We start from the raw sequence: 14,734 nt of genomic DNA, 5'->3' as shown, positions 1-14,734 counted from the left end.
CCATCAAGGAGACTGCGAGATATGGGTGTAACAGTATTCAGTTTAGGTGTTGGAAAAGAATATGACGTCAATCAACTGAATTCCATGGCAACCGACCCTGACCACGATCACGTGTTTAGATCATCAGACTTTTCGCATTTACGTTGGTGGTTAAGTGAGAAAATCAAAGGCAAAGTTTGTGATAGTAAGTTGGAAAGCATTCTAAGTCAGGTTTTGTTATTTGATCAATGACTTTAGGACATTCCCGACCTGAACTGTAAAATACCCATGACCTGCAACGGTTAAGGTTACTTCAAACCTTCGCGGGGCTACATTGGTCGATTTTTTTTGGGCCAAGAAAATTAAAGTCCGCGAAGCTCAAGTTTGCATACTGTGAACGCTAGGGGTTCTGTTATTTCATTGGCTCGCGGCTTTTCAAGCTAACACATTCCTCTGTGAAGGCTTGATATGTTTATGAATCTTTAGAGGGCGAAAACTCGCACTCGTTTTTCGAGAGAATCCCTTCTCTTTAAATGAATTAATAGGGTATGCAGATTTGACGGTTTTCCATGAAATTTGGTCAGAACTTTCACTGATAGATATGGAACAAAAGTGTGTCGGCGAATTCCTTTATTTTAAACACTTTCCTCGTGGCGGCCTTTAACGTAACAGGTTACGCGAATTTTTCGATAGTCGAACTTGACAGATCTATAAAAAGATAACCAATAGAAATAAAAGAAAATGCTGACATGTTTTTGGAGATTGAAGCTTTGTGATTAACACTGTACAGTTATTTTGCATGAACGATCGCATTTGATACCCGATTAATTCGCTGGAACGTCAGTCGGTCATTTTGGAGTTGACGGCCTCTGCCGACTTTGGAAAACAAAATCCAAAACAAAACATAATTTTATCGAATTCTACATTTTATAACCTTTCTTTTGATATATAGTTTGTGGGGGTTTCCTTGAAAACAGCGCGCGTACGAATTTTTTTCTGGAGGACACCCGCGAAGGTTTGAAGTAACCTTAAGTGTTGATCTGCACAACTATGTCGAGACTAAATTTAGAGTGACTAAGGGTGTTAGAACCAGGACTTATTGAGAAGGTGCATTAAATTCGATAACAAAACTAAAATTTGCCCCAGTGCATATTTTTCAGATCAACCATGGTAGCTCTTTCTTTTAACTGATGAAAACCGCACTACGGTTACACCTCAAGGCCCAAAAAATACCAGTTAACACGATTTATAGTCAGTCATATTGGCTAGCTTGAAGTATGAAAGGATAAAGGATTAAGTGTACGCATCGGTTTTTTAGTGCCTTAACTATTTTCTGCTTAGTGGTCGTTCCGGCAATATTAATGAACGCAAACTTATGAACATTAATGGCTATTCTTTATTTTAGGATCCGGGGGAATACTCCAAATATTAGGTAAGTTATATTGTGTTGATTCGTCATTAATCAGATATCCAGCAAGTCTTTAAGGGGATCATCCCTTAAAAGCTATTTCTCAAACATATCATATTATTTAAGGAGCACGAAATGGGGAAGTCAGAGCAGATGAAGTCATAAACTTTGGGTCGCATAGTGAAAAGATGGAGGACGATGAAGATCACCAAGGAGAAATGATTGGTGAAGGGGCAGTGAAGCAGGTTTGGGGTTCTAATGAAGATGAGGAGGCAATTCTTGAGGGAGCCGAACATGGGTGGGATCGAAAGCGAAAGTCGGAAGAGTTCTCTGGAGGCGTAGATCGCAGAAAGAAAGAAACGCGCAATCAGTTTGGAGCAGCATATGTGATCCCTGATGGCCTTGAACCTGTTCAAGGGTCGGGTTTTGCAGAGAAAGATCGCACGAAGATAGACAGACGTCAAGGTAGATACGGTATGCTCGTTTTGCCAAACGGAAAGGTTATGAAACTTAGAGAAAAGAGTCTGCAAAAACTTGGTCTGATGATGAATGAAGGCGATGATAACAGAATGGGGACAGCTGGTGAAAAATTTAGACCGTTTAGGAATACCAGTAACAGCGAAGGAATAGAGACGACACCTAACGCAATTCCTCGTGAGGGAAAGTCAGGATATAGAGGTACTTGGGGCAAACAATATACACCAGGGGTCTCTTTTGAAGGAAAAATGGAGTCTTTAGAGGGTTATCCTATGAATAAGGGCAGAAGAAGCGGCAAACGGGGTGTTGGAGTGGCAAGTGGTTTCACTGGAATTGTGACCTCACGAGATCATGCAAACGGTACCAACATGAAAATTCTTGTAAATAGGGCCAACTCGCAGATGTTTGAGCAATGGGCGGGATCACTGAAACCAACGTCATCGGCAACATCCAAAAAAGTACCATTTAATGAAACAAATGAAACAAACGATTCGCTGAGTTCCATTAGGAGGCCTTCGATCATGAGAGCAGCAGCAAAAGTCGGATCAAGACTTATGAGGATCAGAGGTAAGGAGAACAACCCTTTTCACGAATACCTCAGTTGTAATATTTTCATACAAATATATTGAACCATACAAAAATGAGGAAAGTTGAACATCGTGGTTATTTCTGTCCTAATTATTACACGATTAGCTTATTAGATTATTAGTTTAATAATATAATGGCGATGTTTCACAAATGAATGTGAGTTTTGGGAAGTAGCAAGAACCTTTTTTAGACATTAAATTCAGTAAAATTGTATACGTTTTCTTGTCCCCTCTATTCTTATAATGAACTCAGTGTTGCAGGCGTCCGAAGTTGAAAAAAAAAATACAAACTCAGCTGCAGCTGGCGTCTAAAATTGCCTCCCTTGATTCGATCAATTGTTTTGCTAATACACTTAAACTGTGCGATTGTTAAAATATCGTTCACAAAAAGGCCAAAATACATGATACCGACTCGACGTCCCGATTTGTGGCTCTGCTTTCGTTTATTGCGCAAATAGTTAAAAATTCCATACTAGTAAGGAAAATACATGGTTACATTGGCAACAAAATTGCAGGGAGCAATGTGCTTTTTTCGGTATGAAATAGGGTGTAAAATGATGTCTTAGTATTGTTACCCGCTTATATTAGCCCTTGATAGTAATTTTGAAAGTCCTTTCATACTGCAGAGAAAAAAAATGCTTTCCAGTCTTGAGTTCGCCAAATATTCCTAGAGACAATTAAAGTTTATCCTCATTATAAAATATCTAATATACTAAAATGTCTTCTTTTTTTCTTCCAGCTTATCCGAAGCCAGTGGCCCTGTACCCGCTCAGCGATAAATACCAAGCAAAGGACGTGATTGGTGGAAATACCCCTGGAATAGTAAACAACGTTATACCGGCAGCGGGGCCTTTTAACCAAAGCGGGAACTCTCTATCATTTCTGGGCGCCCCGAACAGTTACATCGAGTTTCCAAACAATGGAAAATTAGACGCCAAAAACTCCATCTCTCTCTTGGCGTGGGTGTTGCCAAAACAGGCCGGGCCAATTTTCAACTATAAAACCGACGGATGGGGAGTAAATTTTTGGATGGCCAGGCCCAGAAAACTGTTCGCACGTTTTGTCGATCGCGAACAAAGAGTGCATCTACCCGCTATAAAAAGCACGCACATCAAGCCCAACAAGTGGAATTTTGTCGGAGCAGTTTATGATCAGAAATCCGGACGAGCGAGCTTGTGGATAAATGGAAAGCTACAAGATGAGCAAAGCATTGGTAGCGTCTCATTGGCTACTAATTATCCCGTGAGGATGGGCGCACGAATCGGCGACAGGCGGAATTTTCGCGGTCGTATATCTTGCATGCAGGTTTACAACGAGGCTCTCAACGCCCGACAGATCAGTGTCGCCAAATGGAAGTGTAGATCGTTGGAAAAATTAACAAAGCAGCCATGAAGATGAACCCGTCACAAAGTTAACCTGACCAACGCTGGCCGGGACTGACTCTTTCGGCTATCTGTTTTGTTTGAAAATTTATAAACGCGTAGAGGAGACGGCAGGGCTTAAAGGAGCTCAGTCAAGGTATTTTGAGTTATTTTTGGCAAGTACAAAGTTACCTTTAAATTGAAGGAAACCTGAAAAAAAGTAAATTACTAAGATAGAAAAAAAACAAAGAGATAATAATAAGCCATATAGGACCAAGGATGGTCAAGGATGGAGAAGATTGACTCGGATAACAAACGACGAACTTGAAAAATTTAGGCTAAATTTTTCAAGAGGCGCAAACCGTTACGTAGCTCCTTTAAGTTTAAACAACTGTCATCGTAATGAGTCATAATTGATCAGACATTATGTGATCCAATTGTAATCCATGTCGAATTATAGTTATTTAGATACCATAGCAATCCATGTCCAATAACCTCTTGAGTGCTTATATGACGTATTCAGTACGTCATGATTTTGTCGCTCAGGTGCCTATATGACGTATTGAGTACGACAAATGTTTAATTAAGTCAAACTCTCGACATACCGAAAACAACTTTTTATCGGCACTTGAGATTCGTAGGAGGTTTTCTTGGGGTAACTGCTAATTTTCCCATTGCTTTGACGTCATATGAATATCAAATTAGGTCGACCTCAGCGAAATAAACCGCATTGAAGAGACATTCTTATGACCTTTCAGAAAATGTGTACATGTCTATAGTTTAAGTAAAAATGCTTGTGGCTCTCGAAGTTTCTCACCTAGACCCCCATTTCAGTGAAAATAGTGTGGTACACAGCATATACAATGGTCAGGCACTCAAAGGACCTGCACGACCCTATCACTCGGTGAAAAACCATGGGACGCAAGTTACACGGTGGGACTTTCAAAACAAAAGAAAGTCCAGCTGGACTGGTAGGAGTTTCTTTGTTTTGGAAGTCCCACGGTAACTTGCGTCCCAGCGTGGCTGGTTTTGCACCATGTTACCGGGTCGTGCAAAGAGTGGGTCTATCTTTGGTGTCGACACGACCTCCATGGCCACGATAGTAGACCAAATCTTTTTCTATCTGATTTAGACTCTACTAAACTTCTGGGTGGCAATAAAGAATGACGATTCGAAATGGACATCTGAACCGAAAAGTTATTTTAAAGCATCTTCAATGTAATGAACACTTACTTCAAGGACGGAAGGGGTGGCAAGATTAAATCCAGTTTGCTAAACGGTGTTAAAGGGGATATGGGTAATAAAAAAAAATTGCATTCAACTTGCAACCGCGCAACTTGGTGAAAGAGTTAAAGTGCTTAACTAGGTCATCAAGAACCTAAAGTAGGGTTGGGAGCATTTTAACTCAACGTATGGGCTAATTCGAGGACATTCTGATTGTGAAACTACACAATACGCGCACCACTATGGCCTCTTACGAAAGATGTAAATCTCTGAAAATTACAAACGACACTGTGTGATAAATACCTGGAATGCAAACGAAGGCGGCCGTGGGTGGAGAATTAAGCACACCAAATCCAGATTATGAGCTTGGAAGACTATTCAAGCCCATAAGACCGGAAGCACAATGAGGGTTGTACGATTGATGGAACCGGAGAGGCGGCTTCAAGGGCGTTTTGAAAACAAAAACATCTGATAAGACTTCAAGACCGCGAAAGAGACAAGAAAATCCTGAATAATCTACTGCGCTGAAAAAGGTGAACGAAGTCCCTCGGGAAGAGAAGGTGATTAGGCGCTATTCACCAGGGTGCTGACGGGGAGCAGTTTCTGAGGATTACACGAACTTCTATCGTGGAAATTTTCTTGGTGAAAATATTATAAATAAGAATGAACTTAACTGTAATTTTGCATTTCTTAGAACATGTAGTTCAGCGATTCCAAATGAAGTAATATCCCACCAGTGAAAAAAGGGGATGGTAAAATACTTCGGTCATGGGCGGATCAATTCGATGAATTTTGTTTTCTTTTATGGCCGAGGGTAAGATATTTCCTCGTTTTCGTGAAAGCCTGTTTTCATTTACATGGATACACTTACCAAACAGACTAGAAACGCACAAGCGTCGGCTCAAAACGCACGAAGGGACATAAGGATTTCCTTGGCAACTTATGAGGTAAAGGAAATGGGACTCAAAACGAAATATGTAACAGAACAGTTTCCTTGATGATATACTCCTAAAAATGCCTTTTAAAAAGGCGGTTAGGCACAGTAATTTATGACAAAATAAATTTCAGATTCAAACAATTTTATTGCTTTATGTCAATGATATCAAACATTTTAACTTCAGTAGCTATCTACATAAAAATAAACTGAAAATAATAGCTTTTGCAGCGACTGACATGTTTTGTCCGTTAAAACACAACTGTGTATTTTTTTTTACATGACGTAAACTGATTGATGTCTTCATTTGTCGGTTTCTCAGTGCGGCCAGGTACCCGTGGATAAAACACGTTTGTTCAGATATCTTGAGGAAAGTCGATGCTTCGCTTTTTCTTGTATGGATCAGAATCAATAGGGATGCACTGCCTTTCATAACAGGCAATGGGTGTTCCGTTGCAGTCGTCCTGCTCACAGGGCATCTCATCGCTACAGGGGCTGTATAAATTACAACCACTTCGCTTTGGACGCTCGTGCTAAGATAAAACGGGAATAAGACTGTGATTAAAATAATAGCAAGGAGTGTAAAAGAGGCTTTTCTAGCTACCTTATTTTTGTTGGCAATTCAAACTGGAAAATGATTCTTGTCAGACCAGTAAGCCCTACTGATGTGTCCCTAATGGAAGCACACTCAGCGGTCATTTCATACTTTGTCTAGTTCATGTTCTTTCACAAAATTAGAATTACAACCAAAAGCTGAGTCAATTCTGGATGTTAACGATTGCCAGTGATAATCGGGACTTAAGCATTTTTTTTGCACACGCTGCACTGAAAAAACGCCCTTTGCAAATTAACAAGTTCAGGTCGATAATACCATGAAAATCCAGAATATATTTAATTTTATCATTGTAGCCCGAAAGCAGTGATTCTTGACCTATTGAATCGACAATCTATGTGTCTTGTGTTTGTTAAAAGTTAGATTTTAAACACATGCGAAGGGCACAAAATCTGTTAATTTTGTCATTTTCAGGGGCATCGAAATCTCGATTAGGACCAAAACTAAATTGACTGACTGTGGTTCCCTGTTATTGTGGATTGACATTTGCTTCACTTCATTGGGACTCATTGCAAAGCCAGAGATGCGAGAAAAAAAATATTCCAATGTCCTGCACGGATTAATTACAGACATTGAATTAGTCTTCACGAATTATCTCGACTACTCACGGAGACATTTCAGCGACTTACAGAAAGACTGAACTGGGATCTTTTTTGAAAGATAATTTAGAGAGGCAAAGTGATAACTGTCGAAAACATACACATTCGTTGACTTTTTTTTTGATTAATATAATCAACTACATAAGCTTACCGTTACTCTGTTGGGCCTAAACATATTTCTTGCCATTAGTTCCCCAGTGCAAAAAGCCAGAAAAAGACAGGCAATCAGCAATATTTTCTTGTTCATGGTTTAGCTGGGCGATTGCTGGATGTGACTGTAAAAAAGGCGATAGCTAGTCGTTAACAGTGAATCTGTTGTCGACGATCGAGAGCAGAGATCATTTAGAGCTGGCTTCTAAAGGCGCAGCCTGTTTTATTGCGTTTTTTTGTTAAGTGGCATTGTTCTTTCAGTTTATTACTCACTGCGCCATGGCAAACAATTACGTCTGGGTAATCACAAAATTTTGAATGAACAAGGAAACCTCAACTCTTAGGTGAGGAAGCAGAGTTTTACGGAAGCACGTCAAAGACAAAAAACTAAACACGAAAATAGACTTGGCAGTTTTCTGAAGGAAGCGGTCATTATAAGGACAGCCTTGTCTCATTACAACGACCAATATATTCCACTAACCTTTGTTTAATTTTTGACAACTTCTTCAAATAGTTTAAGTACAAAAATCTATCATTACGAAGCTTGAATTATTAAGTAGCACAAGTGTTGTGTTTGCGCTTATAGCCTCAAGCAAAACTGATAAATCGAAAGAATCGCAAAAGAACTGGAGTAAATAGAGAGAAAAATTAGCAATAATGTTGTTACATTTAAAAAAATTACATTCAAATAAGTTCAAATGAATTACAATAAGTCATGAGGAATCGCTAATCGAACCCATTTGAGTAGTTGTCGAAAACACCGTAATATTTACTTACTATTGTTTTCAAATCGTTATCAGCAGGTTAATTACACGAATTTGCGTTTAAAAGGCGATGCGTTAATTGCAGCTTGGGAAAGGACGCACATGCCACGAAAAATAGCTGTATTGACAACACACGATAACGCAATGTTTCACTTCATAAATCGCTTTAAATTTGCTGTCTACATTTGGGTATATCTTATTAGTTGAATGTCACAGAAACTGTTATATTCGACTGATCTGATATTTCAGTAAATCAACTCTATGAATATATGGACATCAGTACATATTTTACACACATGCAAACGTGCACATTCATTTTATTTCATGCTCCAAGTAGTAATATTTTATTGGAATGATACATTTACTTACGCACTTGATGTAAATAATCTTACTGACAGGTACGTTTCAGTTATAAAGGACTGGATTCGTTTCCGCTCCTTGTTCAAGTAGTTGTTTGTCGCAACACATACACGCAAAAGTAACAAAATTGTAGCGTTCTTCGACGGAGCAGGATATAGACAGTTCTTTCCTTACTTTGGTAAATCTATTCGGAGCGATGAAATACGTTTGAGGAAACCACTCTCGCTCTGTAGGCTTAGGGTTCAATTTCGTGTCATATTATTGTTCAGTAGGAAATTTTTTAAGTGCTTTTATGTCTTTAAAGACAGCTTAAGTTAAGCTTTCTAGGCGCCAAACTGAGAATAGAAACTTTGAGCCAAATGAAGTCGGAAAATTGGTGGCCTCTGACGTCATTAGCCATATTGTCGGACGTGTCCACAGATTAAGATTAGACTGTAATTAATTCTCTGTACGCTCTTACACAGAGCGGAAACAAAACTAGACTTTCTAAAAATAAATGGCCGTGACGACCCCAAATATTTGTCATTGTTATTTGCAGGTTGTTATTCCCAGATCTAGAGTCAGTGGTTATCACTGAAGTCAGCTTAGAAATGTTCCTTGGAGTTGATGACTTTCATTTTCAGATCACATGTCATTAGTACGTTTGTTTGCTTGTTTACTTGCAGTCATATTGAATAAACGGCCACACTTAATTTCTAGTTTCTAACGAAAATTCACACCAAATGTCTAATTTCTAGCTTTACACACATAAGTTTAGATCGATGCCGCCGTTAATGATGATTTCGCAGTTTGCATAAATTCTATCATAATTTATTATCGGTTAATTACACTTACAACTTGAATTATGGCTGTCAGCAGTTGCTATTTTTCTCTTTTACTCGGATTTGTTTCAAAAAAAAATGTGAGGGTTTCACTGACTTCGCCTCACTTTCTTGAACATTCAAGTGTTTCTATAACTGTGGAATGAAGGTCTAAAAACAAACTTTGTCACGGTGATATTTCATTCAATATCCGTTTGAAAAGGTTGGGTGTAACGAGTAATGGTCGATTTACAAAGAAAGGAAACAAATAAAAGTAACAGTTGCAGCACTGTGTTTAGACGGAAGCACGCAAAGCGAAGTCATGTTTCGTGTCTGAGAAAGGAAAGAAGAAAGATATCACTTCCTATGGGTAAAAGAGGTGTGCCTACGTGGGTGGTGTCATGCACTACGTTTACAGATACGGGTGCAATGCTCTGCACAATTCCGAGGGAGATTAATAATGCTGGATAAGCGAACATATACAGGATGAAATTGTTGAGCAGTCTTGGTCTGTCAAACATCAAGATTAGCTGAATTCGGAACAGTGCAGTCCACACGAAAAATGCATTATTAGTAATAAACGATCTACTTTTCTTTAGTTTTCCATTTTGTTTCAAAAACAACCGTAAAAATACAACAACTTTTGTATGCTGTCTAGCCATGATCAGATTTAAAAACATTCCGGTTTTGTGCCAAGATGGCATTGGTTTCCTGCTCGCGGCTCATGGGTGGCTGTTTATTACTGAGACCACCCATTTACCACCCATTTCCCCAACTCTGGTATCTCAAAACCGTCCGGCAAATTCTTTTCAAGTATAACTATCGCGCTTTTAAGTGAATTCGTTGCTTACATCTATTTGATTCGTTCGCGATTATAACGTTACTTTAAAATAATTCCAAAGACACCACTTCATTCTGAAAAATGTTTTCGATTCGTGTCATCGAAAATTATCCTTTCAAGTTACCGTAGAAACGTGAAATAAAGTTAATTTTTCACATAATTAACAGAAAACAATGATGATTTGTTTTCTTTTGGCCCTCGATCCGTATCGAAAAGGTTTCATCGAACACAACTAAAAAACGTTCTCCCTTGAACTAAAACTGATGTGGTAGTTTTTCAACGTACAGGTGGACTAGTCGACCGAGGGAATCTTTTCATGGTGTTTCCACTCTTATGTGTCCAAAAAACTGTCAAGGGAAACTTGTATTATGGACTTGAGTAGAATAACAAATATTTATTTTGCATTCCTGTGAAATCATTGTCCTTATTGAAAAGTTCGCAAGAAATCATTTTGCTAAATCTTAATAAACAGTTGTCACCACATGGCTTGCGGTACCGGATAGATAACTTTGATGTTCTTAAAAATTACATCCGCGTTAGACTTCTGTTAAGAAAAGTTTGATTGCAATTTTTATTTTGATAAACGCTGATAATTTCTGGATTTATAACTAATTTGTCAAATGGTGAACAGATATATATGAAAAGAGTTCTCGATATATGACCTAGGTGTATGAAATGTAGAATGTTTTAATATGCTTAGCAGGTATATACAAATGTGAGAGTCTCCAGGTAATGAAAATATGTAATGCTTTCATGAAATAAAACTTTGTACATTTAATATCCCTTAAGCGTCAAAAGAATGAAAGTTTGACGATCATTAGGTATAATACTATTTCTTATTTCAGGGGCTTTTAACAATCAAATTTTAAACATGCTTTTAATATTTGCTTTAATTAAAGTTGAATAACGTGTTCTCACTTGAAAATTCATGGTAATATCTCGTTTTTATCAAAACTAATTAAAATGATTTGATTCGTTTAGCTCGGTAGAAACGTTTGATAAGTTGAATTTGTATTTGCCAGTCTTGAAGTGTAGATTGTTCAGAATGCAGAAAATGAACATAGGCTCACGCTGCTTTAACTATATAGACACTCAGAAAGTTCACTGTTCATTAAAAGTTCTTCAAAGCTTGAATATATAAATGGTGAACAAGTTGTAACTAGAGATAAAACATGACGTGCTAGCAGATTCACTAACTGGTACAAAGATAGCTTGGTTAAAAATTAACAATTTTTGTCTTTTCCTCTAGTGTACCAAGCAAAAGATGAAACAATTAATATTCCCCCAGCCCCCCCCCCCCCAAAAAAAAAATCAATGATGTTTCCTATACCTTTTAAATAACAAAAAAACTGTACGTTCTGAAGTCAAAGTTGCCGACGTCACGAAATGTCAATCATTTGTCATTGAATTATTCTCCCTTTTAAACAATAACATGTGGCCTAGCGATAACTAGCCACTCGGCAGTTCTCAATATTACTACATCCATGAGAAACCCAGTGATTCCAAAGCAATTTTATCCTTAAAAATAAATTGCTACGTTTGAATATAGTGACACTACCTTACTGTACCCTGCAAGTCTTTTCAAGAGGTCGAGAAGACTCTGCGGCTAAATTTTATGTTTCCGTTAACTTGAAATTTGAGCGACCAATTTTTTGGGTTGATTCCGTCTTGATTCTCTTTGAATTTGTGCTCTTTTACCTTCGTAAACACCGTGAGGTAACTTTTATTAGAGTCGACAAGTTTTGGCCTCCAATGCATCGAAGTAGCCCTGATGTACGAAACAGTGCCGGAGTATTCACAGTTTTTTTTTTAGTGTATATAACTATAAAATGTAGATTCACAGTTTTACTACTCCACTTAAAAAGTCATCTGAAAATTTATGGAAGTGTGCTAATTGAAATACGTAAATATTTTGATCAACGGTGTGTTAAAAACAAAACTTGACTGTTTAAGCAGTGTAAGAAACGTTAACATGATAACACATGTAGGCATCACAACTGCTTAATTTCGCTTTACCAAGAAGGCACTGGCATACTACACCTCTAAAAACAACAGTCAAGATTATCCAAAGCTTACCTGTCAAGCCGACGACTGTGTGTGAATGAGTTTTCTAGAACTGTAAGCTTTATATATTACTTGTCGAATATGCCATAGTAATAAAAAGCGAGTTATTTATGGACTCCTCAAGGCAAAAGGATTATGAATTATTACTAGTTTTAATTACTTTACCGGAACAATAGATCTTGGCCGCTTCCGCGTGGCAATGCCATTCAGTCAAAGCTGAACGTTTGATAACAAAACCCGCCGGCGGTTTAATTTGGAAAAGCAAACAGAGGATGAAAACGTTACTGAAATCTTTGCAAATCAAAAACAACTTGTTTCCTTTATGGTGTTTTTCAGTTGTGCTGAATGTTTCGAGTTAGAATCCCACTTGAACCAGAACTGAATTATTTAATTTCGAAGTCATTGCAATAAACGTATATTTTAATTTTTGTAGTTTTATTTTTTGGCTTTCAATAGTTTTGGAACGATTTCTGTTCTGACACGAGTCTACAATTGATATACAATCATCCAATGTGCAAAGCTGTCTTGATCTAAACTGGTAAAAGATTAATTGTTCGATTATTGGTGGGATTAATACTTCGAAATTCTAGCCTTTCCGATAAATATCGAAGAGGTACTGATAAGAAATGTAAGTTATTGCGATTACAATTCGGTAAGCCGAACCTATTTCCGTGTTATATGACGAAAAGGACACGAAAACGAAAACTTTACTAATATACTATTTGAACACTAAGCTAAGTCCGTAACACTATTATATCGACATCTGCTGATGTTGAGTTTGATAACAATTTTTTCTGTAGAATTTATTTTGTAGTGCTACACATAACAGCTCCTTGCTCGATCGAAATATAAAGTCTCCCGTTGATTTTTATTCATTTCATTTAATTATAGTAATGGGATTTTTGTGCTAGATCTAGAAAATATGATCTAGTTGTTGTTTGTTCCTTATTCGTTTATTAAAATGGTTATCTTTGTTATGCTTCTTTTACACAGAGGTCTGCAATTACATACACTCTCACGTCTCCATGACTGAGATATCGATAAAAAACGTCAATGCCTCTTTTATTTCGTGTGCCATAGAAAAACATAACAAAACACTTAATCTTCCTGTTGAAATCAAACCTGTGACTCTAACGATACCATCGAAACACGTCTCCAGATAGTGACAGTATAAATTAACATGCACTTGCAGATGATTTGCAAAACTATAATCAAAAGCGCATTGCTTTTGAAAATTTGAAAAAAGAAAACAACAACAACATCAAAATATGTTTAACAGAGAACCAACAACACGTCTATGTCGGAAACCATAATGACATTCTATCTGAGCTCAGCTGAAACGAATTTCCTCAACTTTAATAGACCTTTTTAGCTTGAGCGGTTTGTCTTCCCATTTCAGACCACGTAATATTTCCTCGAGCAACCAAAAACAATTTTGTTAACAACTTAGGTTTATGATGTTATTGTGTTAACTAAATCAGATTAAAACCTTTTTAGCAAGTGTTTAGTTAAGCAGTGCAGTCTTTTAGAGAGTGCTTGAATGGGAACTTCTTAGCTTGTGAAAAACAATTTTGATCAGTTTACTGAATCACTAAATTATTTGTAACTAAATGTGTCAGGTACAAACAACTATCTCTTGAAATGGTTTATTAATCGACCTTTTGCCCCTACAAGTCTTATTCAAATGCAATCTAAGCCTGGTCAAGCCTTGCAGAGGAAATTCTTCAAACTGATGTGTTCTTTATTAAAAATCACTCACGTTACAGATTGAAAGACGAGAACACACACTATTGTGTCATTTTCGGATGCTCCAAAGACAATATTCAAATTTAACAGACATTTTGCAACCGACTATCCCTGAAAACTGTCCAAACATGTCTTGCAAAATCAAAAACGTTCTTTTTCTTCAAGTTATTACAAGCACAGATTTTTTACAGTCTAAGTACAGTTTACTCCTTTCGTGACCTTTTGGATATGCCATGCCAAGGACTACATAAAACTGTTAGGGATCTTGATTCCAAAGATTTTCACACACTGAGGTCAGAGGATCAAACATGATATAAGTTGGTGCTCATCTCAATAAATTTTTGATTTCAACTATCCGTGGTTCGTTTTCTTCGATCGGGTAATTGACTTTTTTTCAATAATTATTATTTCAGTCTGTAATTATTACTGACTAAGGGAAAATTGAAAAAAATAATTTGAAAAAAAAAAAACAACGAATTGAAAAACAATTAACAAACTGGAAGAGGACGAAACACGCATAGTGGAAATCAAAAATTATTTTAAATTATTTTAGCTGAGCTCAGGAACTAACTACAACATATGTAAAAAGTTACACTCAATTTTGGTACTTTCGATACTCAGATTAAAGTTAAGGTTCCTAAACCTTATGCTAATCAATATCTTTTTGTGTTTGTTAACTGTAGAATATCGTTATTGAATATGCACAAAAAGAAAGAGCAAGACCTACACTGTAATTCCTTCAAAAATCGAACGATCCTTGCGAATCCTTTTAAATATTACAATTTTACTTAAATGTATGTTATGTAACACCTTTCTGTAATTTGTTT

The 14,734-nt window shown here is 37.2% G+C and overlaps 1 protein-coding gene and 1 long non-coding RNA gene across 2 annotated transcripts; one reads left to right on the top strand and one right to left on the bottom strand.

The window, feature by feature from the left end:
- Nucleotides 1–3,142: 3,142 nt before the first annotated feature.
- Nucleotides 3,143–3,944, top strand: LOC145463926 (uncharacterized). Its single transcript, XM_081447717.1, has one exon. The coding sequence runs from the start codon at nucleotides 3,169–3,171 to the stop codon at nucleotides 3,841–3,843; it is 675 nt and encodes a 224-aa protein (XP_081303843.1). The 5' UTR covers nucleotides 3,143–3,168; the 3' UTR covers nucleotides 3,844–3,944.
- A 2,166-nt stretch (nucleotides 3,945–6,110) lies between these two features.
- Nucleotides 6,111–12,348, bottom strand: LOC145462520 (uncharacterized). Its single transcript, XR_014041214.1, has 3 exons — nucleotides 12,174–12,348; nucleotides 7,334–7,457; nucleotides 6,111–6,503 (listed from the first exon to the last, which is right to left on the bottom strand). It is a non-coding gene; the product is annotated as an uncharacterized LOC145462520 (long non-coding RNA).
- Nucleotides 12,349–14,734: the final 2,386 nt, after the last annotated feature.

The sequence above is a fragment of the Orbicella franksi genome, chromosome 12 (genome assembly GCF_964199315.1).
Source record: "Orbicella franksi chromosome 12, jaOrbFran1.1, whole genome shotgun sequence".
Taxonomy (NCBI): Eukaryota; Metazoa; Cnidaria; class Anthozoa; order Scleractinia; family Merulinidae; genus Orbicella; species Orbicella franksi.
The sequence above is the reverse complement of the archived record's forward strand: the minus strand, read 5'-3'. Positions and strand labels throughout refer to the sequence as shown.

Bases quoted from the DNA above. Each gene is read 5' to 3' on its own strand.
- LOC145463926 (XM_081447717.1), top strand. From the start codon at position 3,169: ATGTCTTCTTTTTTTCTTCCAGCTTATCCGAAGCCAGTGGCCCTGTAC.